General features: G+C 38.7%; 17 protein-coding genes across 17 annotated transcripts; 7 read left to right on the top strand and 10 right to left on the bottom strand.

The window, feature by feature from the left end:
- Positions 1-3: 3 nt before the first annotated feature.
- WALSEDRAFT_13933 (ATP12-domain-containing protein) lies at positions 4-992 on the bottom strand (the record flags this gene model as incomplete). Its single annotated transcript, XM_006955594.1, has 3 exons — positions 4-80; positions 127-270; positions 317-992. 3 exons carry the CDS (start codon positions 990-992, stop codon positions 4-6), a joined length of 897 nt encoding a protein of 298 aa, XP_006955656.1.
- Positions 317-3,347, top strand: WALSEDRAFT_59202 (NADPH-dependent cytochrome P450 oxidoreductase). Its single transcript, XM_006956063.1, has 4 exons — positions 317-1,270; positions 1,313-3,024; positions 3,075-3,209; positions 3,262-3,347. Exons 1-4 carry the CDS (start codon positions 1,051-1,053, stop codon positions 3,283-3,285), a joined length of 2,091 nt encoding a protein of 696 aa, XP_006956125.1. The 5' UTR covers positions 317-1,050; the 3' UTR covers positions 3,286-3,347.
- Positions 3,348-3,384: 37 nt separating this feature from the next.
- Positions 3,385-4,401, top strand: WALSEDRAFT_56087 (RRS1-domain-containing protein; the record flags this gene model as incomplete). The annotated part of the gene is made up of 2 exons (XM_006956062.1): positions 3,385-3,871; positions 3,920-4,401. The coding sequence occupies 2 exons, from the start codon at positions 3,385-3,387 to the stop codon at positions 4,351-4,353; spliced, it is 921 nt and encodes a 306-aa protein (XP_006956124.1). The 3' UTR covers positions 4,354-4,401.
- Positions 4,402-4,438: 37 nt separating this feature from the next.
- Positions 4,439-6,245, bottom strand: WALSEDRAFT_59201 (hypothetical protein). Its single transcript, XM_006956061.1, has 3 exons — positions 5,336-6,245; positions 4,539-5,290; positions 4,439-4,494 (listed from the first exon to the last, which is right to left on the bottom strand). Exons 1-2 carry the CDS (start codon positions 6,237-6,239, stop codon positions 4,704-4,706), a joined length of 1,491 nt encoding a protein of 496 aa, XP_006956123.1. The 5' UTR covers positions 6,240-6,245; the 3' UTR covers positions 4,439-4,494; positions 4,539-4,703.
- Positions 6,246-7,136: 891 nt separating this feature from the next.
- On the top strand, positions 7,137-8,033 carry WALSEDRAFT_13494 (class I glutamine amidotransferase-like protein; the record flags this gene model as incomplete). The annotated part of the gene is made up of 3 exons (XM_006955588.1): positions 7,137-7,448; positions 7,495-7,739; positions 7,871-8,033. Coding segments are annotated over 3 exons (720 nt in total), but the record flags the coding sequence as incomplete, so codon positions are not given.
- A 110-nt stretch (positions 8,034-8,143) lies between these two features.
- WALSEDRAFT_26976 (hypothetical protein) lies at positions 8,144-9,814 on the bottom strand (the record flags this gene model as incomplete). Its single annotated transcript, XM_006956060.1, has 7 exons — positions 8,144-8,514; positions 8,567-8,684; positions 8,734-8,796; positions 8,845-9,039; positions 9,087-9,597; positions 9,645-9,703; positions 9,770-9,814. 7 exons carry the CDS (start codon positions 9,812-9,814, stop codon positions 8,144-8,146), a joined length of 1,362 nt encoding a protein of 453 aa, XP_006956122.1.
- Positions 9,815-10,162: 348 nt separating this feature from the next.
- WALSEDRAFT_62127 (hypothetical protein) lies at positions 10,163-10,880 on the top strand (the record flags this gene model as incomplete). Its single annotated transcript, XM_006956059.1, has 5 exons — positions 10,163-10,176; positions 10,228-10,255; positions 10,307-10,609; positions 10,654-10,803; positions 10,851-10,880. 5 exons carry the CDS (start codon positions 10,163-10,165, stop codon positions 10,878-10,880), a joined length of 525 nt encoding a protein of 174 aa, XP_006956121.1.
- WALSEDRAFT_59199 (hypothetical protein) lies at positions 10,307-11,386 on the bottom strand. Its single transcript, XM_006956058.1, has 5 exons — positions 11,199-11,386; positions 11,073-11,151; positions 10,851-11,027; positions 10,654-10,803; positions 10,307-10,609 (listed from the first exon to the last, which is right to left on the bottom strand). The coding sequence occupies exons 1-3, from the start codon at positions 11,364-11,366 to the stop codon at positions 10,882-10,884; spliced, it is 393 nt and encodes a 130-aa protein (XP_006956120.1). The 5' UTR covers positions 11,367-11,386; the 3' UTR covers positions 10,307-10,609; positions 10,654-10,803; positions 10,851-10,881.
- Positions 11,387-12,128, top strand: WALSEDRAFT_56082 (histone-fold-containing protein; the record flags this gene model as incomplete). Its single annotated transcript, XM_006956057.1, has 4 exons — positions 11,387-11,493; positions 11,543-11,597; positions 11,648-11,732; positions 11,781-12,128. The coding sequence occupies 4 exons, from the start codon at positions 11,387-11,389 to the stop codon at positions 12,044-12,046; spliced, it is 513 nt and encodes a 170-aa protein (XP_006956119.1). The 3' UTR covers positions 12,047-12,128.
- Positions 12,129-12,246: 118 nt separating this feature from the next.
- On the top strand, positions 12,247-14,465 carry Wsmco3 (multi-copper oxidase; the record flags this gene model as incomplete). The annotated part of the gene is made up of 4 exons (XM_006956066.1): positions 12,247-12,663; positions 12,713-13,450; positions 13,495-14,165; positions 14,219-14,465. 4 exons carry the CDS (start codon positions 12,247-12,249, stop codon positions 14,385-14,387), a joined length of 1,995 nt encoding a protein of 664 aa, XP_006956128.1. The 3' UTR covers positions 14,388-14,465.
- Positions 14,466-14,599: 134 nt separating this feature from the next.
- WALSEDRAFT_59197 (homeobox-domain-containing protein) lies at positions 14,600-17,981 on the bottom strand. The gene is made up of 3 exons (XM_006956055.1): positions 17,955-17,981; positions 16,232-17,901; positions 14,600-16,189 (listed from the first exon to the last, which is right to left on the bottom strand). The coding sequence occupies exons 2-3, from the start codon at positions 16,424-16,426 to the stop codon at positions 14,927-14,929; spliced, it is 1,458 nt and encodes a 485-aa protein (XP_006956117.1). The 5' UTR covers positions 16,427-17,901; positions 17,955-17,981; the 3' UTR covers positions 14,600-14,926.
- Positions 16,546-17,980, bottom strand: WALSEDRAFT_30985 (P-loop containing nucleoside triphosphate hydrolase protein). Its single transcript, XM_006956056.1, has 2 exons — positions 17,955-17,980; positions 16,546-17,901 (listed from the first exon to the last, which is right to left on the bottom strand). Coding segments are annotated over exons 1-2 (1,284 nt in total). The 5' UTR covers positions 17,957-17,980; the 3' UTR covers positions 16,546-16,619.
- A 98-nt stretch (positions 17,982-18,079) lies between the features above and the next one.
- On the bottom strand, positions 18,080-19,192 carry WALSEDRAFT_49895 (NAD(P)-binding protein; the record flags this gene model as incomplete). The annotated part of the gene is made up of 4 exons (XM_006956054.1): positions 18,080-18,730; positions 18,780-18,845; positions 18,893-18,995; positions 19,041-19,192. 4 exons carry the CDS (start codon positions 19,190-19,192, stop codon positions 18,080-18,082), a joined length of 972 nt encoding a protein of 323 aa, XP_006956116.1.
- A 5-nt stretch (positions 19,193-19,197) lies between these two features.
- WALSEDRAFT_34979 (NTF2-like protein) lies at positions 19,198-21,020 on the bottom strand. The gene is made up of 3 exons (XM_006956053.1): positions 20,657-21,020; positions 20,494-20,610; positions 19,198-20,447 (listed from the first exon to the last, which is right to left on the bottom strand). Exons 1-3 carry the CDS (start codon positions 20,870-20,872, stop codon positions 19,224-19,226), a joined length of 1,557 nt encoding a protein of 518 aa, XP_006956115.1. The 5' UTR covers positions 20,873-21,020; the 3' UTR covers positions 19,198-19,223.
- Positions 20,657-24,229, top strand: WALSEDRAFT_59196 (pre-mRNA splicing factor). The gene is made up of 4 exons (XM_006956051.1): positions 20,657-21,207; positions 21,258-22,722; positions 22,771-23,808; positions 23,864-24,229. Exons 1-3 carry the CDS (start codon positions 21,076-21,078, stop codon positions 23,412-23,414), a joined length of 2,241 nt encoding a protein of 746 aa, XP_006956113.1. The 5' UTR covers positions 20,657-21,075; the 3' UTR covers positions 23,415-23,808; positions 23,864-24,229.
- On the bottom strand, positions 23,497-24,209 carry WALSEDRAFT_62119 (DUF431-domain-containing protein; the record flags this gene model as incomplete). The annotated part of the gene is made up of 2 exons (XM_006956052.1): positions 23,497-23,807; positions 23,861-24,209. The coding sequence occupies 2 exons, from the start codon at positions 24,207-24,209 to the stop codon at positions 23,497-23,499; spliced, it is 660 nt and encodes a 219-aa protein (XP_006956114.1).
- A 159-nt stretch (positions 24,230-24,388) lies between the features above and the next one.
- Positions 24,389-25,928, bottom strand: WALSEDRAFT_56076 (hypothetical protein). The gene is made up of 2 exons (XM_006956050.1): positions 24,727-25,928; positions 24,389-24,680 (listed from the first exon to the last, which is right to left on the bottom strand). The coding sequence occupies exons 1-2, from the start codon at positions 25,717-25,719 to the stop codon at positions 24,408-24,410; spliced, it is 1,266 nt and encodes a 421-aa protein (XP_006956112.1). The 5' UTR covers positions 25,720-25,928; the 3' UTR covers positions 24,389-24,407.
- Positions 25,929-25,941: the final 13 nt, after the last annotated feature.

Raw genomic sequence — 25,941 nt, 5'->3', positions numbered from 1 at the left:
GTATCAAGCTCTACTTTCAATAAGAGTGCAAGCTGCTGATCCAATCTGTTTCCGTATATCGTGGTGGTCGACGTCGTGAGCTGATGTCGCGTCAGTCGTAGAGAATTGATAATAAATATTACTCACAGTCCTCTACCTCACCCCAGCGTGCAATTTGTGAGAGAACCTCTACGCGTGCTGCTTGTGATGCATCTTCAATGCTGAGATGACCATCTACGACAGCTAATGCAATCAAGAATGACTTTGTGTGCATAACAATTCTCTCGAAGGCTGAATAACTCTGTTAGAGTAGTCAAATTTGGTAAGATATACCCACCTGCTAATGTAAATGCATCGAATTGAAGAATTTCATTGTGAAGAAGCTTCCGCGATTCTTCTGGTTGCTTACTTGCAAGAACATTCTCAAATACGTGAATAGGAGTATTGTAACGCTTATTTGCCCATTCAACGATTGGTCTCCAGTGCTTTTCTTGAAGTTCGACCAACTGACTAGGCTTGTCTTCAAAGTAGCAAGTGGCGTCGGTTTCAAAGTACTTTATGAGCTTATCACAGGTCTCGATCCTCTCAGATTGGTCCTTGAAGGAATCCAATGCTCTGGATGCTAAAGAAGTGATAGGAAGAGCGTGGGCCTTGATAACCTTATCCTGTGACTGCCACTCGTGAGCTATTAAAAGAGCGAGAGCGCCTTTGTTTGAAGGCAGATCTATAACGTTCCCAGCTGGAGTTCTCAACTTTCTGGTGTCGAGGTGTACGATGTGTCTTCCATTTGAGTTACTAACGTTTGCCGTTTTCCAAAATCTTTTCATGGTACGTTCAGCAGCTGTATAATGTATTAGAATAGGCGTCAGGTTCTGTATCCACCCACCAGCTGCTTGTGACTTCGCAGCAACATCTGTAATCTCAGCAACGGCTTCTGAGAGAAGAGAATTAAATCTAGGGCGTCCTATAGATTTACTAATGAAGCTATTGTTGCTAATTTTTCTTAATAACATCAAAAGTATTTTTATCAATCAGCGTATCTCACAAGCTTCTTGAGATACTTTCAAGTCGATGTTGCAAATTATAGCGGTCGTTATATCTCTAGTCGTAGCAGTCTATATCTTCAAAGATAAGCTCTACAGTCAAGAGAAAACATCAGAGAGCGCACCAGTTGTCAGCTCAGCTACACGCAACATCGTAGAAAAGATGGAATCAACTAGAAAGCGTATCATTATATTCTACGGTTCACAGACAGGCACAGCAGAGGAATATGCCCTTAAGATCGCCAAAGGTGTGTGCTTTCTCAAAATCAGACCACTCTAACAACCCACAGAGTTAAAGCATAAATACGGTTTAGGTGTTATTATTGCAGATTTAGATGACTACGATTTCGATAGCTTCTCAAAATTCAACCAAGATTGGGCTGCTGTCTTTGTTATGGCAACTTACGGTGAAGGTGAACCAACCGATAACGCCGTAGCCTTCATGGAATTCCTGGACTCACCGGAACTTGAAGATGGTGCAGAGAGCATCCCTAACCTTCAATATCTCGTCTTCGGATTGGGCAACCGAACATACACAGAGTTTAACGGTACCGCACGTAAAATGGACGCCAAATTACAAGCTTTAGGCGCTAGACGTATTGGAGAGAGAGGTGAAGGTGATGATAACAAGAGTATGGAGGAGGATTATCTCGCTTGGAAGGATGGCGCTTTCGAGGCACTCGCGAAAACACTCAACGTTGAAGAAGGAAACGCTGCTCAAGAGCCTGACTTTAGAGTTACAGAAATTACTGATATTCCAGAGGAGAAAGTCTACCTCGGTGAACTCTCAGCTAGAGCTTTACATGGTACGAAAGGTATTCACGACGTCAAGAACCCATATGCAGCACCAATCATCAAAGCGGACGATCTTTTTAAGGTTGGAACTGACCGTAGTTGCGTTCAAGTGGAACTATCAACCGAAGGTAGCAACATCAACTATCAACACGGTGACCATGTTGGCTTATGGCCAGTCAACGCTGAAGTTTACGTCGAAAATACCTTGAACATCCTCGGCCTTGGTAACAAACGCCAAACTATTATTCAAATTGAATCTCTTGATCCTGCTCTTGCAAAGGTACCGTTCCCTCAACCAACCACCTACGAATCAGCCTTTAGACACTACTTGGACATTTCAGTAGTAGTGTCTCGTCAAACACTTGCACTTTTCGCAAAGCATGCTCCAAATGAACAAGCTAAGAAGGTATTAACAGAGTTAGGTACTAACAAGGATAAGTATAAAGAAGTTGTTTCAGACCACTCAATGAAATTATTTGAAGTACTCGAATATGCCGCAAAGGAAACATGGAAAATCCCATTCGATGATATTGTGTCATCAATTCCACGCCTTCAACCACGTTATTACTCAATCTCATCATCTCCAAAACTAAACCCAAATTCTATCCATATCACAGCGGTAGTTCTGCAATACAAGTCTGTAGGAAATTCAAACAAGAATGTATATGGATTAGCAACAAATTACGTTCTCAACATTAAACAATCAATTAAAAATGAAAACATTGCATACAGTGCTCCAGTAGATGCACAATTGGTAGCACCACCAAAGTATGCCATCCAAGGACCAAGAGGAGCTTATACTCGCGATGGCGGATTTAAGGTACCTATTCATGTTCGTAGATCAAACTTTAGATTACCAAATTCACCGAAGATTCCAATTATCGCAATTGGTCCGGGAACTGGTGTTGCGCCATTTAGAGGTTTTGTTCAAGAGAGAGTACACCTTGCTCGTCGTTATAAAGAAAAGAAAGGAGAGGAGGCTCTCAACGATTGGGGTAAATTTTACCTTTTCTATGGATGCAGAAAAGGTGATGAGGATTACCTCTATAAAGATGAATGGCCTGAATATGGTAAGGAGTTGGGTGATACATTTGTCATGAAGACTGCAATTTCTAGAGAAGGTGACAAGAAGGTCTATGTTCAAGATCACATTTGGGAAGCCAGACAGGAATTAGCAGATGCAATCTTGGAAAAGCGTGCTTATATTGTGAGTGTAAGAATACTTCTAGAAAGACTATAACTGATCTACCTCATTAGTACATCTGTGGTGATGCTAGCAACATGGCAAGACAGGTTGAAGAGACACTCCAACGCATTCTTGGAGAAGCCAGAGGTGGAACGATGGAGAATGAAGGTGCACAAGAGATTCGTCTTCTCAAGGAAAGAAATAGAGTGAGTGATTATATATTTGCAAATCAATGATGATACTAACAGCAAGCTTCAGATTCTCACGGACGTCTGGTCATAGATGGTTTAATACAGATAACTATAGATAATATATCATTTTAATACATTTCACTTTTATATTTTCACTTTGACAATTTCTTCTTCCTTGTTTACGACAATCATGTCTTCCACTATCGACGCCAGCCAAATACTGGCAGAACACAGCAAGAAATACAAGCCAACACAAATATCTAGAGAAATACCTATAGAGAATGATCTCAATCTGCTCACTGCCTTTGACACGAACGCCATCAACGCAGATGAATTGAAATCTAACCGTGAGAACTACGTTAAAGAATTGAGCAGAGATTCAGTACAAAATCTTATAAACGATCTCTTCAATCAACCTATCACAAAAACTTTAGATGGTCCATTAGCGAAATTGCCAGAAGAGTCTGTCTATCAGCTCCCTAGAGAGAAGCCATTACCTAAACCTAAGGCACTCACTAAATGGCAGAAATTCGCTAACGAGAAGGGTATCAGCCACAAGAAGAAGGACAGAATGGTGTTTGATGAGGACGAGCAGAAATGGGTTCCAAGATGGGGATACAATGGTATCAACAAAAAGGAAGAGAATCAATGGTTACATGAGCTTAAAGAAGGCCAGGGTACGTTCTATTACATCCGCTACAAATCAATCACTAACAAATTATCAGACGAGGACCATAACCCAGCATCCGCTATCAAAGGTGCAAGAAAGGAGCGCTCACTTAAGAATGTCAAGCAGCAACTCAAAAATGAAGGTATCACGAAATCCATCCAAGAGAAGCAAAAAGCCGAGGCTGCAGCTAAGCGCGCTGAGAGAGCTCAACATAAGCAAGAACTCGAAAAGAGCTTACACAGATCAAAGATTAGTACAGCTTCTTTGGGTAAATTCGATAAGAAACTCTCTGGTGAACCTACACTTAAGGGTCAGAAGAGGAAGTTCAACCCAGTCACGAACACCTCAGATGAGCACAAGTCAAATCGTGAAATACTTGATAAAGTTGCTACAGGTGCTGGTAAACTCAATAAATCTACTGGTTCAGGCTCAAAGGATTTAGTCAACACACGCCGAGCTATCAACTCAACAAAGAAGTCAAAGAAGTAGAAACTTAATTAATTAACTTATTGTATTTGTGATACTTTTGGAATTTATTAGACTCTAAATTTTAACACAGTGAGCTTTCTTTATTAATAAAATCATGAGAAATATAAATACATGCTGTTATGAGATCAACAAACTATCGAACTGCGATTGTTAGCATTATCATCAAATCACTTTATTAAGCTCACCTCAAATTATAATTAATCCTGAGGAAATAGAAATGCAAATAGAGAAACGAGCTACTGATGTCTATGATGTATTTTTGATAGGGGTACTCTGCTGTTAATTAAATATAGCCGATTTATCTCGTCCATATTGGATATAATGAATTTGAATAACATCTAACAGCACCCTTACCAACCTCCGACGAAACCTCCTTGTTGTCTCCATTGACGTTCCCACTTTGCTGTTCTCCATCCATGATAAGCGGGGTCGGTGCCAAATCTCATTAAATCTTCTAGCCAAATTTCGTAACTATCCTTTTTACCTCCAAGAAGGTTGAAACATTTACCTCTTGGTCCATCATAAATTTCAATTGCTGAGCCAGACGATGGCTTATTTGCTAAAGCCTTGCTGCTCTTCTTCACGCTAGCGAATACTTGACTTGGTGTGGTAGTGTCTGAATTAGCACCCTTGAGTAACTGTGCGTGAGCGAATACTGGTCTTGGTTCGAATGTGTTCAAATCAAATTGAATCTTAGTGTGACCACAGAACCTGATATTTTTGTCTCTGCTGATTGGAGTTGGTGCACCACCTGCAGCTAACCAATTTGGCGCATGGACGTATGGTATTCTAAGGAAATGGAAGGCGTATCTGAAAGTATCCTTGTCACCACCAGCTAATTTGAACCAATATTTGTGATTGTCTGCCATGAAAGCAGCAATGTGAAGTGCAGCCAAGTTCATTCCATCGTTACCAGCTTTATCGAACATTATTTGACCTAGATGTATTTAGTAAGAATACATTGAAAGGTTATGTAACTCACCTGAGTCAATTCTCCATTCATCTGATTTGCATGGAATACCTAATATTCTCCAAATTGGGTTTGCAGGGTGGTCTTTCTGGAAGTCTGGCCAAAATGTGACTCTTGGAGAGGAAGAATCAGAGTACATCGGATCTTCAAAGAGAACATCAGGATTTCTAATCGGGATGTTATCACTATCCATGTAAAGAACCTCTCTAAATGAAGAGTCACGGATTGCGTGAGCCTTTATTTGATAATTATGCTCATCATCACTTCTAACGTCCTTTGTTACACCATCAATGTATCTGACAGTTGCATTCAATGAGGCATATGTAGCGTTAATATCCGTAGACAAACGCTCGTCACGGTATTGAAAAATTTCTGCCGGCCAGGTAAAGTTCATGTTTCTGAGCAGTTTGAGAGAAGTGATAGCTCTTTGATGTGTATCCTTATTGCCTGCTGTAATAACTAAACCCCTAGTTGTCTCATTACGTGCTAAACCAGCTTTTTCGAAATCGTAAACTGCGTCGTCACCAAGAACTTCCAAATGATTGATAATTTGGGATCTAATATTTAATATTTCTTCTGGTGTGACATTTTCCCAATTTTCTAATTCTTCTTTCAATTGCTGCGTATCACCCAGTAACTCGTGAGTTTTTGGTAAACAAATTGCTGAGTTTGTATCATATGCTTCGGTGTGATTGAGAGCAGGTTGATCCAGAATATCTGCTAGTCTAGAGCTTAACTGATCAGGTAGATCAGGTAGTTGTGTTGGATATTTATATATAGCAGGCCTATGACTGAAAGTCGAGCGAAGGTGTGAGAAATCTGAGCTACTTAATTGACTGCTTTTATTTAATAACAATAATAAGCTAAACGTAGACAAAATTATAGTTAAAACGAGTATTCCCCTTCTAGTGATCATCGTAGCACCGCAGTAAGTGATGAGAGCAAAAAGAAGGCATTTCTCTGAGGAAACTGCGTCTAGGTGTGAGGTAAGACTTGATTTACAATGATCGGTTCTAATATTAAATATCTATGTAAAACCAATATACTTTTTATCGTTTATAACGTTTTTGAGTTATTTTAGCCACTATGCGTGTGCCTCGCGTTGCCGTAAACTTTTTAGGGTGATAGATTAATATAAATTATACAACAATAGTTTCTGCATACCCTACATTTATCCTTTGTTTATACTAACTATTACTTATAACTGTCATAACATTCTTTACCCTTAGTGTGAGAGTATCTGCTTCATCGCATATACAACATAGGATTTATATTCCAATAAAAAGTTACACATTGCTTTTCATTTTAGCGTCCGCTATCTTTTAAGGAACATACAGCCGGAAAATCCCTCTGTGTTTAGTAGTTACACGGGTTATTGGGAGATATGGTAGTAATATAACTAATTTTTCTATGAAATAAACCGCTGTTAAGAGTAATATCTATTTTTCTTGTTATATTCCTAAAGACAGCGGACATATGTATGACGTCATAACATGAGCAGACTCCAAAGATCGTATACTAAACAGATGGAAAAGGCTTCACTGAAGTTCCACTGTGATTTTGTTATTTGTGCATTTAATTCATGAACTGTTCTCATTAGCGAATTCCCTTACCAGGGTGAATATATCATTAAATATCTATATTCTATTTCTAAACGTTCAATCTATAATACATTACTTTCATTTATATGTGCAATTTCTATCGCTTTGCTATATTTTTGTTACGTCATCGACACCTTCTCCCTTCACTGAAGGGAAGGTCCGCTTTGCATTCCTAATTAGATACGACCATTATGGTTAACAGAACACTTAAAATATGCTTCCTTAAAGCAGACACGCTACCATATGAAGCTATAAAGCACCATGGAGAATACGAAGAAGTTTTACAACAATTGATTAAACCATTATGTAATAGTTCAGATGTGGACGTTGATTTACAAATATCTAAATATGATGTCGTTGAAAGGCAATATCCAAAGAATATAGGGACATACGACGCTGTCATCATTAGTGGATCCTTCGCTGACTCAAGTATTGATGACAAAATGTGGGTTTTACGTTTATGTGGCTTTCTTATAATGTTACATGACGAACATCCTCATATCCGTCAAATCGGAATTTGTTTTGTGAGTCAAATTTGCACAAGAATATGCACTTATTAAACTTACTAAGGGAATGCAAGTACTAGCAAGAGCATTTGGTCCCAGCAAAATCGTAGCTAATCCAAAAGGATGGGAAGTTGGTTCAACAGAGTTGAGATTAACAGAAGTTGGGAAAGACCTTCTCAACCCTGATGTGACAGATAAAAAAGACGTTCTGAGACTTCAGCAGATTCACCAAGATTGTGTTGCAGCAATGCCAAGCCAATTTGAACTTTTAGCAAGCTCTGAACGAACGCCTATACAAGGTTTAGCTAAGTACTATGATGATGATACCCCAAGAGGATTCACCAATGCACCGGATGTTATACCTGAAGGTAAATTTGGACATGTACACATTATAGGGTAAGACATTATACCATAAATATGACCGTTACTAACTAGATCAGATTGCAAGGACATCCTGAATGGTCAGGATCGATCATTCTGTCATTAATTAAGGAATACGAACGTGAAGGAATATTCTCCACAGAATACGCAAACGAAGTGAGTGAAATAGCGAAGAAACCAACAGATGCGTTGCACATTGGAAGAGCATTGATGAAGATACTTGGAATAAATACTAAAAAGGATGATGAGAAGGCTATTTAAATTATTGTATTTATAGAAATGTTAATTTCAAATGCATAATGAATAAATTATTATTATAATTCTTAATAATTTTAATCAGTTTTCCAAGCTTGGACTCTCTCCTTGAGGTACTTCTCCAGCCGTATTGCATTCTTGGTGTAGCTACTATTCTCACCATTATAGGCTTTGCAATTGTTGAAAATTTTACTGGCATCATTAAGGAAAGCGTCAAGGTTTTCATAAACATTTTCTTCAAGCCTTTGCTCCATTGTACTTAAATCCATCGGTTCTTTGATTACCTCATAATAATCTGTAACTTCATCCTTATTGACTGGATTAAGGAAGGCCCACGAGGAAGCATGATTTTGGAGGTCAGATAGTAAGTGGTGCATAATTGCGAAGTCTGGGTTACGGGCTGGTCTTTGGCATAAAGCGTCCATTTCGGGATTCCATCCAGTTTCACCTGATGATTTTGTTAAAAAAGTGAGTTGGAAGTAAAAAAAAGGAGTACTCACTCAAACCTGGTACATCTCTATAATCCAATTTGAAGCCTTCAGGAGCATCTTTAAATTGATGCAATCCATCATGTACAATGTGTGACTTGGAGTATTCACGTATCTTGGCTAAAGCGATCTTTAGAGACATGTCAGATAAGAAAAGTTTATATTTGGAATTCCCTCACATCTTTTTGTCGCGTTAGCGTGTCATGAACATCCAAATATTTGATTTTAGGTAACATCGAGCACTATAAATATCAATGTTGGTTTATGATAGAACGTTTAAAACCACCTACCTGCATGAGAGTACCACCTTCATAATCTTTGATATATCCTGTCCAGATTTCACGCGGAAGACTGATCTCCTTGGTAAAACCTTGCTTTTTAAAGTATCCAACCGCATAGTTATCAGCATAAGTTAAGAAATGCCTACTTGAGGAAGTTGATTTTATGTAATCTTTAAGGTGATTCATGAGATGAGAACCATATCCCTGGTAGTTTGTTAGCAGGAATAAAACAATAAGTGGCTATGACTCACTTTTACCTGCTCCGTACCAGTGATAGCACAGAAGACAATCTCAGAGAAAGCTCTACTTTCGAATGGTCGCCATGTGATACCACCTCTAACCTGCAAACCTTCTTTTACGATGGCCATTGAACGATGGTTCCTATCATAAACCAGGCGAGCTATATACTCTCTAGGCATTTTTGGTAATTGTTTCTGAAAAATTGCTTTAAGACCAGCTAGAATGATTAAATTCTGTGTTTGTTCCTCTTCAGGTAGACTTGGATCATTTTTCACTACTTTAAATTGAATGATCTTTTGTCGTTCTTCAATTACAGCAGGTCGCTGCTTCTTTGGTTGTGCTTCTTTAGCTGCATCATCTGCATCGACAGAAACGCCAACTGTTAGGGCATCGACGTCTACGTTCGCTTTTTGCTTTGGTTGTTCAGGTATTACATCCTCATCTACTTGCTCTACTTTAAGTTTTTTCGTTGGTGGTTGATCGTCTTGCTGATTTTCTGACTTTGGGAGGGGTATAAGTTGTCTGCAGGGTGTTATTCGATACGAACATAGCCTATATAATATACTAACTTTCTCAAACTATCGATATCTTCATCTGTATAATCGAAGTCTTCTAATTTATTTTTGTCCTTAAATGAGATAAGAAAAAAGCGCTAATAAAGAGAAATGACGTACTTTTAAGAGTTCATCTATACGTAAAGCGACTTTAGCTCTTCGTATTTCCTCTTCTGGATCATCATGCTGGTGGGTATGTTGACTAAGTAATCTAGTACAGGCGCAAGGTTGATTTTGAGAGATGCTTAAATGATTAGTACTCAGAACTAAGGTAGAACCTTCAAATGGTCTATAACCGTCGCAAATATCAGATTTTGTATGCCTGCTAATCAACAGCCTCCGTGATATTGAGTGGTGTATTGATTGAGGAGATGGAGATAAATAATGCCAATTAGTATCTAAGCCCATAGCAGACGACGCAGGCGATAAAGAGGAAGTCGTGCTTTCGTTACCGTCGACTTGCATCATGAGCGTGATTAAGAAGAAGATATTCCCGTAAGTTGATCCCGTACCATCATCATAGATATATCCAAATGGAAGCTAAATTGTGAGTTATAATATGTATATCTATACTAAGAAATATTGATAATTGGGATAGAAAAGCACTCAAAGTGGGAGATCTCAAGGTATGACCTAGTTAGACTATAATTAGAGTCCACCTAATATGAACGGAATAGGAACTCCTTCAGAAAGCTAATCTACCTGTAGTTGGTAAGAAAGAGGAATTGATACAGAGGATATTACAGAATGAATCTGCTCAACCAAAAGAGGACAACGCGGAGGAAACCAAGGAAAATACAGTTGAGGAGAAGAAGGAGGAGGCTGCACCAGTTGCCACGACAGAGAGTAAACAGGAGAGCAAACAAGTAGAGCAAGAAAAACCAAGTGATACAAACAAAGACGCCGAATGGGAGAAGAAGAAAGCACGTGCAGAGAGATTCGGACAGACCACAGAACAATTTGAGAAGCAGCAGAAAAAAGTGAGTGTCGTTGATATCGAAACGCGTTTTCTAACAATGGCTAGCTTGAAGAGAAAGCCAAGATAGAAGCTAGAGCAGCCAGGTTCGGCACTGCTAACAGCACGAATGCGACAAAGAGTACACAAGCACCAGCACTTGATCCGGAAGAAGAGGAGAAGAGAAAGAAGAGAGAAGCCAAGTTTGGTGTTGTCGAGGTGGGCTGCATGAGTAGAATACGTCATATTATACTAACAAGTACCAGAAACCAAGCCAAAAGAAGCAAAAAAAGTGATTTATCGATTGTCTTTTACTAATTGTATTAACCTCTTTTCTATTTCCAGCATAACGCTGTCAGCATTAGGGTTTCTGTATTGTGATGAAGGAAGAAGGCTGCTTGATAAGTCTAAACTGACGTAAACCTGTTCTTTAAATCTCGTGGCTAGAGTATGTGAGAGCAGTCACATATAAAGTGATACAGACGCACCAAATCGCCTGCTTATCGAAGCTGCCATATCATTCAAGTTGCTCGACCGTAATAAATTTGTAGATACGCATGGGATATACTAAAGCTATCATCAGAGATTTCATACAATACAGTAACCACACTCACTTCATTCGGTGGTGTAGCTACAGCCCAATCTTTACCTAACTTGACAGATAAAGCATCAGAAGGTAAACTCGCGTGAATCCAAACCATGATACTCTTATCGAGTGTAGTGAGCTTGTAGTTTACTTTGTATTTATCAATCTCTGTTGAACATCTCACGTTGGAAATCATCTTGAACGTCTACTACCAACATGAGTGATATACAAGAAGCTAGCAAGTCATCTAAGAAGGATTTCAAGAGAGAGAAAGGAACCACTCATATGCCAATTGCACGCGTACAGAAAATCATAAAAGCAGAGTATGTACTGAGATCTATTATCACTTGTTTTTGTTGACGCGAATGTTAGCAAAGAAATGGAGAACTGTGGTAGAGAAGCTACATTTCTCATAGCAGTTGCAACTGTAAGCTTGCTTTCTTACTACTATATTCACAATCTCATTCCGATATGTAGGAATACTTTATCAAATACCTTACAGACGCAGGATACATCGAAGCACGTCTAGATAAAAGAAATACGATACAATATAAAGATTTAGGTATGCTTAATCTATGTGTTCAAAAACCACTTCTAATCAAAACATCAGCTCATGCAGTTGATAAGAGCGAAGAACTCGAGTTTTTGAAAGAAATTATACCATCAAAGTTAACTATGCAGAAAGCTTTAGAATTACAACATAACAAGCGAAATCAAGTCGATGGTCCTGGTAATACAAATCAAGATGATGCTATCCCTTTTGAACCACCTCACAAGAACAAAAAGAAAACACACGCTCAAGCTGAACAGATGGCAACGGAACCTTTGCAACCTTTAGAACCTCCACAATCTGATCCGCAACCAATGGAAGAATAGATTTGCTAAAATTTTCCCTTAAACATTCGCAAGAAGAGACGCTCTAAACATATTTGTAAAACTTTAAAACAACGACGAATATATTTTACCTATAAACTTAATTGCGGTTAAATTACCCCAAAAGGCAAGTCAAACTAAAAGACTAACTAATTAGCTGAGATGATTGGACACATTCCTAAATATCTTGGTTTAAGATCATGATGGGTGGACATAAATACAAAAAAGCCTTACATGCTTTAGCAATTTTGTGTCTAGCTAATGGTGTCACATCACAAACTCAACAATCAAGCTGGAATGATTGGCAAGAAGATATACAGACACCTATACATAACATGAGACCACAAGGTGATGGCAAAGGCGGCAACACGCGTCATATTACACTTGATATTACAGATCAACTTGAGGCATTAGACGGTGGTAAAGAACGTTTAGTTTATGCTATCAACGGTAGACCATTCAATGGAGGAGAACCAATTTTCCTTGAAGAGGGTGAAGAGGTTGAAATTGAGCTCAACAATTTTAGTGATCAATTAAACACAAGTACGACATTACATGCTCATGGAATTGAACAAATAGGGAGTCAATTCAACGATGGTGTGCCAGGTGTATCACAAAATGTAAGCTTTTTTCTTCAAATTAGAAAAACATTAATTAACGACGAAAAAGGTCATCAAACCGGGAGAGAGTTTTATTTATAGATGGAGAGCAGAAGAACATTACGGATTGTATTGGTTACACAGTCATTTTGCGGGCGTATACCAAGATGGACAAGCCGTTCCATTATATATTCGTCCAAAAGAGGACCGTAAGAATCCATTTGATGTCATTGCAGATGATGAGGATGAAGTAAAAGCACTCAAACGACACGATCAAGATCCACAGATTATAATGATTTCTGATTACATGGAGATTAACAATTGGGAGATGAAAGAGAAGATGGAAGAATGGCAAAGTGAGCTTCTTTGTATCAATACACCATTACTTAACGGAAGAGGTAGAGTTAATTGCGCAACTAGTGAAAATCTTCAAAAATGGACAGAAAGTAACACAACAACTGACAAAGGATGCGTTGATAGAAGTCTTAGACCAGGTAGCGAGAATATTACATTTGATGAAGAACTTTGGTACACTTGCACACCAACTGATGTTGAAGTACCTACGTATGAATTTGACTACGAAACTGGTTGGGGTATTATACACTTTGTTAATGCAGCTAGCCATTGGCAGTATATGATATCAATCGATGAGCATGAGCTGAACTTCTTTGCAGCTGATGGATCGTATGTTAAGCCCGTTAAAGGTGATGCATTCACAATTGGTATTGGTGAGAGAATCGGTGTAGCTTTCCGTCTACACACACCTGGTGAATATGTTTTACGTGTATCTGCACATGATGAACCACAAGTGAGTAATTTGAAAATTATTATAACACATCTTAACATGCGAAGGTTGTCGGTCAATTTGGTATTATTAGATATGGCCTTGATGATGATGATGATTCTGTTGAATATAGCGACCCGGATAGTGAAGATGACCCTGGAATGCCATCAATACCTCTCAGTGAACCTTGGATCAACTATGCAGGTCAACCAGTATCAGATGATGTTAGAGTAATGAACAATTCTGTTACGGCTTTAAAGCAATTTGCTCCAGCTGAAATACCAAAGCGTGGCGAAGCTGCTGATATCACCCTGCATTTCACACTTAGCAATTCCAACTTCCTCAAATGGTCATTTTCAGAAGAAGGGAAGGTAGAATACTATAATAGCAGCAAAGAATATCAAGAACCACCAATTCTTTATGATATGGAGAGTTACATGGACGATTCTTCAATCTCGACATTCCCTAGCGGTAGCGTAGTCGACATAATCATTACAAATGAAGAAAGATACAACATAACAGGAGTAGCACATCCCTTACATAAACATTTCGAACACTACCATGTCTTAGCTGCCGGTGTGGGCAACTTTACATACCAAGACGTTATCGAGGCAGAAGACGCGGGTATAGAGGTTAACTGGTTAGATCCAAGTTATCGTGATACCGTTATGATTCCAGCAAGCCCAGCTGAATCAGCAAGCTACCTCGTTCTTCGCTATGTTAGCGTTCAACCAACAGCGTAAGTTTTACATTCGTCTTTTTTCAGACTGTTTCTCATCAAACAATGCACAGATCATTAATTCATTGTCACATTCAATCACACAGTATGAGTGGTATGGCATATGTCCTCATAGCCAGCGACGAAGGTGGCACACCAGATCTTCCAGATTATTATAGCATTAAAGCATTCAATACAGACTTAACGGATGCAGCAAACACAGTTAAACAGGGAGTTAACTAATTAAATCAGCTGTACAAATTAAGTTGAAGCAAGAGTTGTATTAAAATTTTACTAAACTAATATTAAAGATAATGGTATAAAGTAGTAAAGAAGTAGTGATTTTATTGTCTGTTAGAAACATATTTTGAAAAGTGGATTAATTGCACAGAATACCTTATATAAATTATGCTAAATTTTTTTCGAAGATTAGCTGGAAATTTAGGTAAATAAAATTGATTGTACAAACTAAAAAAACAAAAAGAAACAAAACTAGTTAAACTAGGTGAAATATAAAACAAGAAGGATAGGTGATTATATACAAGGTGATTTTGAGGAGAATGATTGATGCTTCTTTGCATCTCTAGAACCTGATGCTTCGTAATTATGTGAAAAGCGCTAGTGTAGAGAAGTTGAAGATAGATAAATCCAGAAATAGTCTTGTCAAAAAGTAAGAATTGACGAAATTGTTTCTCAGTAGTGTTTGTAAGGTGTAATTTATTGTAATCGCATATTTTCTTGTGAATGATCCTGTGTTTTTTTCTCTTTTTTTGGTTTTGTTTTCAGCAATGCACGTAATTTTCCACTTCGCTAGCTTCCTTAGGATCTAGAGTATAATCTACGAAATCGGTAACGGAAGCATTTGAGAAGTTATGACTATGAGAAGTTGGACCAACAGCTCCGGCTGAAGGTGGTACAGAAGAGCCAACGCCGAACTCTTCAAATGTGTGTATAAAATCTGATGCGCAACTATCCCTCCTATTTGGATCAGGATAGCTTGAGTAGAAATTATCGTATGGACCAACACCGTATGTTGTTGTGGCCGATGTTGAAACTTCTGAATCTCTCCTACATGTATCAAATAGACTATTATTATCGAAATTACTTGATAAAATAGATTGACGTCTATCTGGATCAGAATTATCATCGAAGTAGGTACTAGATTCCCTCCAGAAAGTATCAGAAGTTGCTAAGGCATGGGATAAAGAGTTTGAAGAAGAGGAGTGTAGGATTTGATGTTGTTGTGGGTGCTGCGATTGTTGATGATGGTTTGTTGAAGTTGGACTCGACGAGTCTGATTGGTTGAGGGTGAAATTACCATTGTTGTTGTCATGTGAGGTATGTATGACTAGGCCATCTGTGGACAATGATTGATCAGTTGGTGAAATAGGATAAGCGGAAGATGGGGAAGATTCTTCTGTACATGTGGCTAGCTTTGACCTAGATGCAGAATGACGCAAAGATTGATTTGAGCGTCTAGTTTGGAAATTCGGTAAAGAAGCTCTTCTAACGGGACCAATGTTGCCACCGGATGTTAGGGCAGACAAGTTGTACCCCAATGACTGAGATTGGGGAATTGTTAAACCTAAACCGTTTGTTGGGGCATGAGTCAAAGGTGCGCTACCCCTTCTGGTAGTGTTCTGCAAATTGAAGTGCGTATCAAAGAAAGGATTACTTATTAGACTCGTAGGCGATAGACTAGTCGAGTGAGGTATTAACGAACCAGAAGCCGGACTTGGAAGGGGTGATGGATAGAGTAAGTTTGACTGGCTGTGGTTGTTGCTAGGTAAGTTAGAGTCCAAGGATAATACGTTGTTCGTTGGTGCGGGTGTGAGAGTAGGTGCGGGTGTGGAATCACTATCAGATTGGTTTTGTGAATTTTGCTGGGGGTTGTCAAGCTCTTTCTTTGCCTGTGCTTTAGCTTTTGCTCTGCGGTTCTGAAACCATATCTGTACGCCCCTAGGCGTCATTTCTAGTTGCTCTGCTAGAGACTTTCTAATTATGGCAGATGGTTTCGGGTTTGACTGGTAGGTTTCTTCGAGTACCTATAGAGGATGAGAGGGAGCAATAAAGGAAAAGGAACTCACATTAAACTGATGCTTCGACGTCCTCTTCCTATGCTTCACTTGGAACGGTTGATAGTGGAGTAATTGTGATTGTAGCTGATTGTTCGAATGTGCCGATTGCTGCTGCTGCGGCTGGCTATCAAAATCCAAGCTAGTCGTCTGGTTATTCTGATAGCTGCTCGGATGGAACAGCTGTATTGGTTTGTAGTTCATCATTCCGCACTCGCTCCTCAGTTGAGCACTCAACGCCGCGAATAGGTAGATCGAACGAAGTAGGAATAATATGAAAAATAAAAAATAAAAAAATAAAAATTATTCATTATCGTTTATTTACTCACTACACTCTTCTTATTAGCAATAAAACATTAAATTATTACAAGTTAAAGCCCATTTTACTCTTTTTTCTTTCTTATGAAGTCATATATGTAGATGCTTCCAAGGTTTCAGGCAACTCTGGGATTGCAACTTCAAATCTAGATTGAATCGCCTTGAGGACCTCATCATCTTCATCTTGTGAAACGAACGTGATCGCTAATCCTTTCGTACCAAATCTTCCTGCTCTACCAACTCTGTGAAGGTATGAGTCAGCATCTGTTGGCGTATCATAGTTGATAACAATGTTGACTCTTTCTACATCAATACCTCTACCAAAGATATCAGTTGCAACCAAGATTCTTGTCTCAAATTGCTTGAACTTGGTGTATCTTGCTATTCTCTCCTCTTGACTCATTCTGGAGTGGATACAAATGGATGGGAAATTACACTCTCTGAGGAGCTTATCCAATTCATTAGCTCTAAGTGTCGATTTTACGAAAATGACAACTTGGTTGAAATCCAATGAATCAAGGAGATCATTCAATTTACGGTTTTTAGCTGATTCCGAAAGTTTAACATAATGTTGTTGTAAACCATGCAATGTTAACTTGGTTTCATCGTCAACGTAGATTTCTAAAGGTGATTGCATGAATTTCTTGCAAACTGGTCTAACTTCCTTTGATAAAGTAGCTGAAAACATCATAACTTGCTTGTGGTGTGGTGTAACCTTGAAAATTTCTTGTACGTCTCTTCTCATATCTAATTGTTCTAACATTTTGTCACATTCATCTAAAACGAAATGCTTGATAGCAGATCCCTTGAGACTACCATCTCTAACTAAAGCATTTATTCTACCTGGAGTACCGACGATAACGTGTGGACATTTCTCCTTGTTCTTCAAGGTTTCTTGATCAGTAGTGATTGGGACACCACCGAAGAAAACAGAGGTTCTGATGTTTGGTACGTACTTTGAGAATCTACCGTATTCGTTCTTAATTTGGTAGGCTAATTCTCTAGTGTGACATAAAACGATAACGGAAACTTCACCATCTACTGGTTCAACTTGTTGTAAAGAAGCTAAAACGAAAACTGCAGTTTTACCCATACCACTCTTAGCTTGACAGACAACGTCCATACCCAAAATAGCTTGTGGAATACACTCTTGTTGTACTTCAGAAGGGTGTTCGAAACCTAAATCTGAAATGGCACGTAATAACTCAGGCTTCAATAAGAAATCTCTGAAACCAGTTGAGTGGATACCAACGTAAGAACCCTTCTTATCCTTCGCGTCAGCTTGTTCGGTAGGTTGTTGTTGCTGCTGCTGTTGTGGTGCGACTTCTTCTTCTTCGTAATCGATGAGATCTTCGTTATCAGCCCTATACGCGTATAACTAAGTAAATTCATATTTATTATTGTATAATTTACTCACATTTTTTATTTCAAGTTGGTTGTCGGTGAGAGAAGGACGACGGAATGAAGGATATTCTACATCAAAGTAAATTAAAAAAATTTGAATATACAAAAAGCGCGTTTTATATTTATAACTCTATCACTTTATTTTCTAATTCCATTGTAATTCTTTATGAACCAGTCAACTGTCTCTCTGAGGGCGATATCAAAAGATGTGAACTTGAAATCACCTATGTTTGTTAATAACTTGTTATTAGATGCCGGCTTTCTGTATTGACCATCTGATTTCGTCGTATCGAAGGTGTATTCGCCGTCAAATTGCAATGCTTCAACTATGGCATCTGATACCTGCTTAATAGAAACCTCTTCGTCTTCCCCGACTGACAGTATAATTGGTTCTATAGAATCATACTCTCGGAGTTGCCAGATGAACAACTTAGCGAGATCTCTCGAATAGATAAACTGGCGTAATGGTTTACCTGTACCCATAACCACAAACGGTTTATTCTCCTTCTTCGCTAGGTAACATTTATGTATTAATCCTGGTATAACGTGAGAGAATTCTAAATGAAAATTATCATTCGGTCCAAAGATATTTGTTGGTATAGCAGATGTGAACATACAACCGAATTGGTCATTGTAAGCGTGATTTTGTACATCAATTAATCTCTTCCCGTGAGCGTATCCAAAATTCGATTGATGGGGTGGTCCATTATGTATAACGTCCTCTATTAATGGATATTCAACTTTATCAGGGAATACGCAGGTTGATAAGCAGCTGATAAGTTTCTTGACCTTGATAGATGTCTTAGAGTGGACTTCATCAAGAAAGATATAAACCCACATTGAATTCATAACTCGCGTGTAAGACGTTGTCATTTATGTGCATATTATCACGTAAGAAATCTAACTGAGGTGGATGCATAAATTGATATCCAAATACTCACTTCCACTCACTTTAAACTTCATATTGGCGAACAATCCACCAACTTTAGCCGCAAGGTGTATAACAAAAGTTGGTTTGTACTTTTGAAATATCCTTTTCGTATCTTCGTAGTTTCTGTTTTCATCAGATGTGTTTCTACGGTATCAGTTGTGTACGAACCGCAAATCACCATCCGAAGAGCTCAAAAAGACCCATTCTTCACCTTCTTTTCTACCAAATCTACTATCTACGCTTTCATTTTGTATAACCCACTCTAATGCTTTACCAACTAATCCAGTTCCACCCGTAATAAGAACAACGTTTTGTGACATAATGATGGTTCAAACGTAAAATGAATTATTTTTACAAAAATGCTTCTTGTGGGATAGACGTTTTAACAGCTTCAAAGTTTTGTAACGCCATATCCAAACTCCAGTTATTCGATTGTAAACATTGAATTGAAAATTCGTAGTTAAGTTTTGTCTTTTTAGCTAACTCGATGATTATGTTATGTTGATCTTTCGAGATGCTACTTGGTGGATCCTTTGGTAACTTTAAGAGTATACCCTTGCTGCTTTCCATAGTTTCAATTGGACCAGGTTGCCACGCGTCACTCTTACTTAGAGAGCGTAGATTCAAGTTATCCGAAATAATAGCGCATGGCCATCCACTATCTGCTGCAAACTTTGATACTGTTGAAGGCGCAAGTATGAATGTTCTATCGAATGATCTGAAACCTTTTGTTGTACCTTCAACAAATTCTCCATGAACTGAGCAGAAAATGACTGGCGTTGATGGTATAACTCCAGGCATTGTCCAACAATCAAAAACAAACTTATCTACGTCACTAATGTTATGTGTTGTTTTTGGTAAAATCTTGAATGCTTCAATGATCATTTTATTTCCAGTTGATAATTTCTCATTTCTCATATCATTTCTATATATTTTTGAGCAATTTCTAGATGTAGCGATTGGTTTGTTGTCAACGTATGGTTTCCACATGATTTTTGGTTTCCCATCGTAGAGGTTTTGCCTACGAGCTCGTGGTGGTGTATTGGTATTCACGCATAAACTAAACGTTGCATTCTCGGTGTAGGCAGCCAATAGAGCATTTCTATCACCGTCAAAGAGACTAAAAAACCTAGTCAAGAATTCTCCAACTAGGGGTCCAACTTCTGGATTATCCCTACCGAAACTTCCAACAATACCAATTGGGAAGACCTCAGGTAGTGCTTCAGTAGCTTCCGATGGCGTGCGCTCCTTCTTTGGATCTATTTTAACACCATCACCGAAATCGAACTTTACTGAGCGTTCAACTGGCTTCATATCGAGAAGTTCGAGTGATGGGAACTTCCTAACTACTCTAGCTCTCCATGTATCACCAAATCTTGAAATTGGGTTATTTGACAATATCAATTCTTTGAGATTTCTGAGCTTCTTTGATGTACATAACGCATAAAGGTCTTCTACGTGACGTATGTCATTGTCACTGAGGCTTAAATTTACCAAATTTGGAATAAATTCTGGTAAAGCCTTGAATGCGTTCATATTGCGTAAGTGATTGGAAGCTAATGAAATTGTTTTAACCTGCGTTGTTGTTAAAAAGCGGATAAGTTGTAAAATGCGGACATACTTCTGGGAACAACTCAGAAATCAGCTTAAACAAGCTAGGTCCAGCTAGTGATTTCTGTTTATTATAACCAGGTGGAATGAAGTTAGCGGATTTGAGTATTTCATCTTGTCCCATGTTCTAGCGAAATTGTTAGAGCAAATAGCGTTTATAACATCCTACATACTTCCAAATTGAGGTAATTGAGGTTTGGATCATAACGCGTATTCAAAAACCTAGTGAGTGCATCTATAACGGACCTATCACTCGTACTAGTCTTCTGCTTTATTGGTTGGCTATTGAGTGAAACTTTCTTAGGTCTCGCACTAGTAGATGGACGAGCAAGAGGATTCGATTTATTACGTATTTGCGATCTGCGTGTAGCTGGATCACTCTCGTTCATGCTGGTATCCTCATTAGCAGTAGCACCTCTCCTCCTAGACTGCTTAGATTGCTTAGAATGCTTGTTAGAAGCCAGCAATCCAGCTGATTTTAATAAGCTAGACCCTAGACTATTGTTCGGTTTCTTTTCTTCTTCAACTTTGTCAGCGTACATCGTCGCTCAGATTGAAGAAGTGAATTTACTCTTCAAGTTTAGCCACCACTATGCCAGATAATAAAAGACAAAAATTAGATGGAGCTAACCCTTATTTGGCTCATAGGAGTGACAGCCAGGAAAATCCATTAGAAGGACTCACGCCTAGGGGTGTATCAGCGAAAGATGTAGAGAAAGCTATGGTAAGGCCGAGTTTTCTAGCTTGTCTACGAAATACTAACTAATAATCAAGTCTGGAGACGTTAATGCTTTCAATTTGAAGCAATTCTCCCCTCAATATCAGCAAATACTCAAAGGACGACAAAACCTCCCAGTTTGGAATCAAATGCAGGAATTCTACGACATTTTTAACAAGAATCAAATGATGGTCATGATTGGTGAAACTGGTTCAGGTAAAACCACCCAAATCCCTCAATACGTCGCATACTCTGATTTTGCACACACAAAGGGTAAACTTATCGCATGTACACAACCACGTAGAGTTGCTGCTATGAGTGTTGCTAAACGTGTTGCTGATGAAATGGACGTAAACCTTGGTGAAGAAGTTGGTTACTCTATTAGATTCGAAGACTTGACAACACCTGGTACTACGTTCCTCAAGTACATGACAGATGGTATGCTCTTGAGAGAAGCCATGAACGATAATACACTTAGTCGTTATTCAACTATCATTCTCGATGAGGCTCACGAACGTACACTCGCTACTGATATCCTCATGGGTTTACTCAAGGAGATCGTACCACGTAGACCAGATCTTAAGTTAGTCGTCATGTCTGCAACCCTTGACGCCTTGAAATTCCAAAATTACTTCAACAATGCACCACTTTTGAAGGTCCCAGGTAGAACTTTCCCAGTCGAGACGTATTACACCGAGGAACCGGAAACTGACTATGTGGAAGCAGCTATCAGGACTGTATTAATGATCCATCAAGCGGAAGACCCAGGTGATATCCTTGTCTTTTTGACAGGTTCAGAGGAAATTGAAGATGCTTGTCGTAAAATTAAACTCGAAGGTGATGAACTTGAACGCAATTATAGAGGTGCAGTGGGACCACTCCTTGTTGTACCACTCTACTCTTCATTACCGCCACAACAACAAACGAGAATTTTCGCTGACGCACCTGAACCACGTCAACCAGGTGGTGCGCCAGGACGTAAAGTTGTCGTATCAACAAACATCGCTGAAACCTCCTTAACAATTGATGGTATCGTTTATGTAGTTGATCCAGGTTTCTCCAAACAAAAAGTTTACAATCCACGTATTAGAGTTGAATCATTGCTACCAACACCAATTTCAAAAGCTTCTGCTCAACAAAGAGCAGGTAGAGCAGGTCGTACAAGACCAGGAAAATGTTTCAGATTATATACTGAAAATGACTTCGTTTCACAATTACAAGAACAAACTTACCCAGAAATTCTTAGATGTAATCTCGCAAATACCGTTCTTGAGTTGAAGAAATTGGGTATTAACGATTTAGTTCATTTTGATTACATGGATCCACCAGCACCTGAAACTGTCATGAGAGCATTAGAGTTGTTAAATTACTTAGGTGCTTTCGACGATGAAGGTAATCTCACACCATTTGGATCAATTATGGCGGAATTCCCACTTGATCCACAACTTGCGAAGATGTTGATTGTCAGTCCAGAATTCAAGTGTAGTAATGAGATCTTGAGTTTGGCAGCTATGTTGTCAGGTGAGTATTGATACATACTTTGAAACTGTCACTAACAAGATATAATAGTACCTAACGTTTTCTTGCGTCCAGAAAGTCAACGTAAGGAAGCAGATGACGCAAAAGCTCAATTTACTCACCCAGATGGTGATCATCTCACACTCCTTAACGTATTCCACGCTTTTAAGGCTAACAGCAATGATTCTAACTGGGCATGGAACAACTATTTATCACATAGAGCATTAATTAGTGCAGATAACGTAAGATTACAACTCAAGCGTACAATGGAGAGATTCGATTTAGATTTAGTTTCAACTGCATTCGAAGATAGAAACTACTATGTTAACATTCGTAAAGCTATAGTATGTGGATACTTCATGCAAGCTGCTCACAGGGAGGGTGCTAAAGGAAACACCTACTTAACAATAAAGGATGCACAAGTGGTTAGTCTTCATCCATCAACTGGTTTAGATACATCACCAGAATTTGTTATCTACAACGAATTTGCATTGACAACAAAGAACTTCTTAAGAACTGTCACAGCTGTTAAACCAGATTGGTTGTTGACATATGGTGGTGAATACTTCAACCTTCGTACCTTCCAAGATGGACCTCTCAAACGTGCTCTTATGTACGCTGCGGAAAAGAAAGCCTCAAAAGCTAGCAAAAGAGATGAAAATGGCGATAGAAAGCGCAGTAAGAAGCAACGTTAATTTATAGATTTTTCATGTATCCAAAGTTATATAATTTATATTTTCATTTATTTAAATATGGTGTTTAATAGCAATCCATAACTTAGAAATCGAAACTCTTGTCTAAATCCTTACGAATGTGTTCCAACATTCCTGGTGCCATTAATGGTTTACCTGTACCATCGTTGAGATATCTGTAAGGCATATCAACAGATTCTTGAGCTGTAAAGACAATAGTTGGATCATCGATGAAGTCAATTTCACCAAGTTTCTTCTTATCGACGATGACTCTCTTTGTTGTACCTAATGCGGTGTCTGTTGACATTTGACGGGCACCAAGGTGTCTACCAGGGAAACCATATTTGCGTAATTCCTTTGTTCTATCACGTGGTGGGTCATCACCTAAGATACCACCTTGAAAAATTTCACATTAGTATTCTTCTCTTCTGTTGATATTCTTCACTTACCGAAAACGAAATGTGAAAAGTTATTCAAATCTTCCGGTTTGATCTCTTCTTCTGCTTTTGGATCGAGAAGACATACTTTATCCTTTGAGATACCTTCTCTTTGGAGAATTTCCATGATACCCTCCTTATAACATTCGGTTTCTGATGCTTTACCTTCCTCTGGCTTTAAGAATTCATTTAAGTGATTGTATGAGCCTGATGATAAATTTGTATAGATAACTCTAGCATTTGGACCAGCGTGGGTTGCTGCAGCCATGTTTCTATATTCACGAAGACTCCATTCAGGGATAATGTAGCCTTCTGGCTCTTCCTCTTCGACGTGCTCAATAACGTACGTCACTTCTGGCATATTGAAAGTGGTGGTGGTGGTAGAGTAGAAAGATTTATATTGTATTAATTATAAATCTACAACGTTATGTCAGTTGCTCTAAATTATTATCAAAGTCATTTCTATCATATAGATAGCTAGATTATGAGATGTGACATATTTCAAGGTAAATAAAACACACAGTAATAAGACATTCGACATTCGGTAAAATTAAATATATTAAGCTCTTCTTATGTCTATAGTACATTGCGTGCCAGACGCTGTGAATTGTGAGAGAATATTTTCGGTTGCTAGTTGAGTGAGATTGAATATCTCAATATCTGTTGTGTCATGGTCAACAAGCACCTTTACTGATATAAATGAGGATCCAGATTTGTTCAAACGAGTGAGATCCACGCTGTCTTCATCTAGGAGTGTTCTACTCAGCGATTCAGGCGTAATTTGGAAAATCCTAGGAAGTTCTATTTGTAGTACGCGAGGATGACTTCCAACCTGTAAGATTATCAGAAAAGAAAATTATCAAAAACATTCTACGTACCTCTTTCAAAGCATCACGGAGTATCTGGCTAGAAGCTGAGCTTGGTGCTGTTTGAAGCAACACTCGTGCGAGACAGATAAGTGAAGGGTATACTAACCAACCAACTGAGATAGTTTGTAAACAAGCTAGGAACTTATCGAAGAAGTGATGGTATCGCGGTTCGATTAGTTCATCAGTCAGCCAGAGTAGGCCACCGAATAAAGTCAGAAAGAAGCTAAAAGGGTTGTTCATGAACTTCGATGTTCGTCTTTGTTTAGGGTTGTAAAAGAATGTGCCTGTTACCGTAGCCAATGCGTGATGATTATTGAAATATTTATTGGCAAAGTAAGGTAAAAATGCAGATAGAAGGATTGAATGAGTTGGAAATGGTATACCATATTGATGGTCATAGTCGTCTTCAGATGAGGATATCAAGGCATGTTCAATTGACTCTTTAGCGAGATATGTTACTGTAAAGACGAGATAGATGACTTGAGTAAACAACGATAATGTTTCTAATCGACGTATACCAAATGGTAATTTATGTGATGGTGACATTGTGCGATAATAATCGAAAGCATTGATAGATAATAAAGAAATTGCGTCGAATGTAATCAAATAGCCCATACCAGTTGTTGCTAAGCTATCACAGCGTTGTCCAGTGAGCCATAACCAGCAACCTAAAACGAATTCGAAAGTGGTGAATGTCAATTTCTTACCACTAAAAGCACTCCTTTCGAATGTAAGTGGTGGTGCTGGTTTAGATGGCTTTCCTTTAGCGAAATTAGAATGCAATTTCGTTGGTGACGTCTGCGCGCTACCCTTTGCCGTTGATACGCCATTCAATGTGACAGTTGGATCGTTGAAACTAAAGAAAGCATGAGAGAGTGATCGCTTATGATGATGTTTACGTCTACTCGGTTTCTCTGAGGACGGCGTTGTATCCAAATTAGGTAAACGCGTCTGTCCGGGTGGTGTAAACTTTATCGAAGACTTTTTATTGAGAATAGGCATAGATTGCTGCGTCTGTAGGTTTCTATCGCTGTCGTCTTTTACGGGCTGAAATGTACGCTGTTGGGAGGGTAACAATGGTACTACACTGATATCCTCGTCCCTATTCTCTAACTCGAGGGGTTCCCATACCGATTGCTTCTTTAGATGCTTATAAGAGCGTAGTTTGGGTGAATTAGATTGCGATTCCTGCAAAGGGGAATGGGTTTCCATAGGGAATGATTG

Source organism: Wallemia mellicola (genome assembly GCF_000263375.1).
Source record: "Wallemia mellicola CBS 633.66 unplaced genomic scaffold WALSEscaffold_1, whole genome shotgun sequence".
Classification (NCBI taxonomy): domain Eukaryota; kingdom Fungi; phylum Basidiomycota; class Wallemiomycetes; order Wallemiales; family Wallemiaceae; genus Wallemia; species Wallemia mellicola.
The sequence above is the reverse complement of the archived record's forward strand: the minus strand, read 5'-3'. Positions and strand labels throughout refer to the sequence as shown.

Excerpts from the sequence above, each read along its gene's own strand:
- WALSEDRAFT_56076 (XM_006956050.1), bottom strand. The coding sequence starts at position 25,719 with ATGCCTATTCTCAATAAAAAGTCTTCGATAAAGTTTACACCACCCGGA. Across the intron at positions 24,681-24,726 it reads TCCGTGATGCTTTGAAAGAG|GTTGGAAGTCATCCTCGCGT; the intron begins GTACGTAGAATG and ends ATAATCTTACAG.
- WALSEDRAFT_34979 (XM_006956053.1), bottom strand. The coding sequence starts at position 20,872 with ATGAACGAGAGTGATCCAGCTACACGCAGATCGCAAATACGTAATAAA. Across the intron at positions 20,611-20,656 it reads TCAATTACCTCAATTTGGAA|AACATGGGACAAGATGAAAT; the intron begins GTATGTAGGATG and ends CAATTTCGCTAG. Across the intron at positions 20,448-20,493 it reads TTTCTGAGTTGTTCCCAGAA|GTTAAAACAATTTCATTAGC; the intron begins GTATGTCCGCAT and ends ACAACAACGCAG.
- WALSEDRAFT_59201 (XM_006956061.1), bottom strand. The coding sequence starts at position 6,239 with ATGATCACTAGAAGGGGAATACTCGTTTTAACTATAATTTTGTCTACG. Across the intron at positions 5,291-5,335 it reads TGAATGGAGAATTGACTCAG|GTCAAATAATGTTCGATAAA; the intron begins GTGAGTTACATA and ends AAATACATCTAG.
- WALSEDRAFT_59197 (XM_006956055.1), bottom strand. The coding sequence starts at position 16,426 with ATGATGAACTACAAACCAATACAGCTGTTCCATCCGAGCAGCTATCAG. Across the intron at positions 16,190-16,231 it reads CGTCGAAGCATCAGTTTAAT|GTACTCGAAGAAACCTACCA; the intron begins GTGAGTTCCTTT and ends CATCCTCTATAG.
- WALSEDRAFT_59196 (XM_006956051.1), top strand. The coding sequence starts at position 21,076 with ATGCCAGATAATAAAAGACAAAAATTAGATGGAGCTAACCCTTATTTG. Across the intron at positions 21,208-21,257 it reads AAGATGTAGAGAAAGCTATG|TCTGGAGACGTTAATGCTTT; the intron begins GTAAGGCCGAGT and ends CTAATAATCAAG. Across the intron at positions 22,723-22,770 it reads TTTGGCAGCTATGTTGTCAG|TACCTAACGTTTTCTTGCGT; the intron begins GTGAGTATTGAT and ends AAGATATAATAG.
- WALSEDRAFT_59199 (XM_006956058.1), bottom strand. The coding sequence starts at position 11,366 with ATGATTTCCAACGTGAGATGTTCAACAGAGATTGATAAATACAAAGTA. Across the intron at positions 11,152-11,198 it reads TAGCTACACCACCGAATGAA|TATATCCCATGCGTATCTAC; the intron begins GTGAGTGTGGTT and ends TGATAGCTTTAG. Across the intron at positions 11,028-11,072 it reads TTCGATAAGCAGGCGATTTG|CCACGAGATTTAAAGAACAG; the intron begins GTGCGTCTGTAT and ends CACATACTCTAG.
- WALSEDRAFT_59202 (XM_006956063.1), top strand. The coding sequence starts at position 1,051 with ATGTTGCAAATTATAGCGGTCGTTATATCTCTAGTCGTAGCAGTCTAT. Across the intron at positions 1,271-1,312 it reads TGCCCTTAAGATCGCCAAAG|AGTTAAAGCATAAATACGGT; the intron begins GTGTGTGCTTTC and ends AACAACCCACAG. Across the intron at positions 3,210-3,261 it reads TTCTCAAGGAAAGAAATAGA|ATTCTCACGGACGTCTGGTC; the intron begins GTGAGTGATTAT and ends AGCAAGCTTCAG.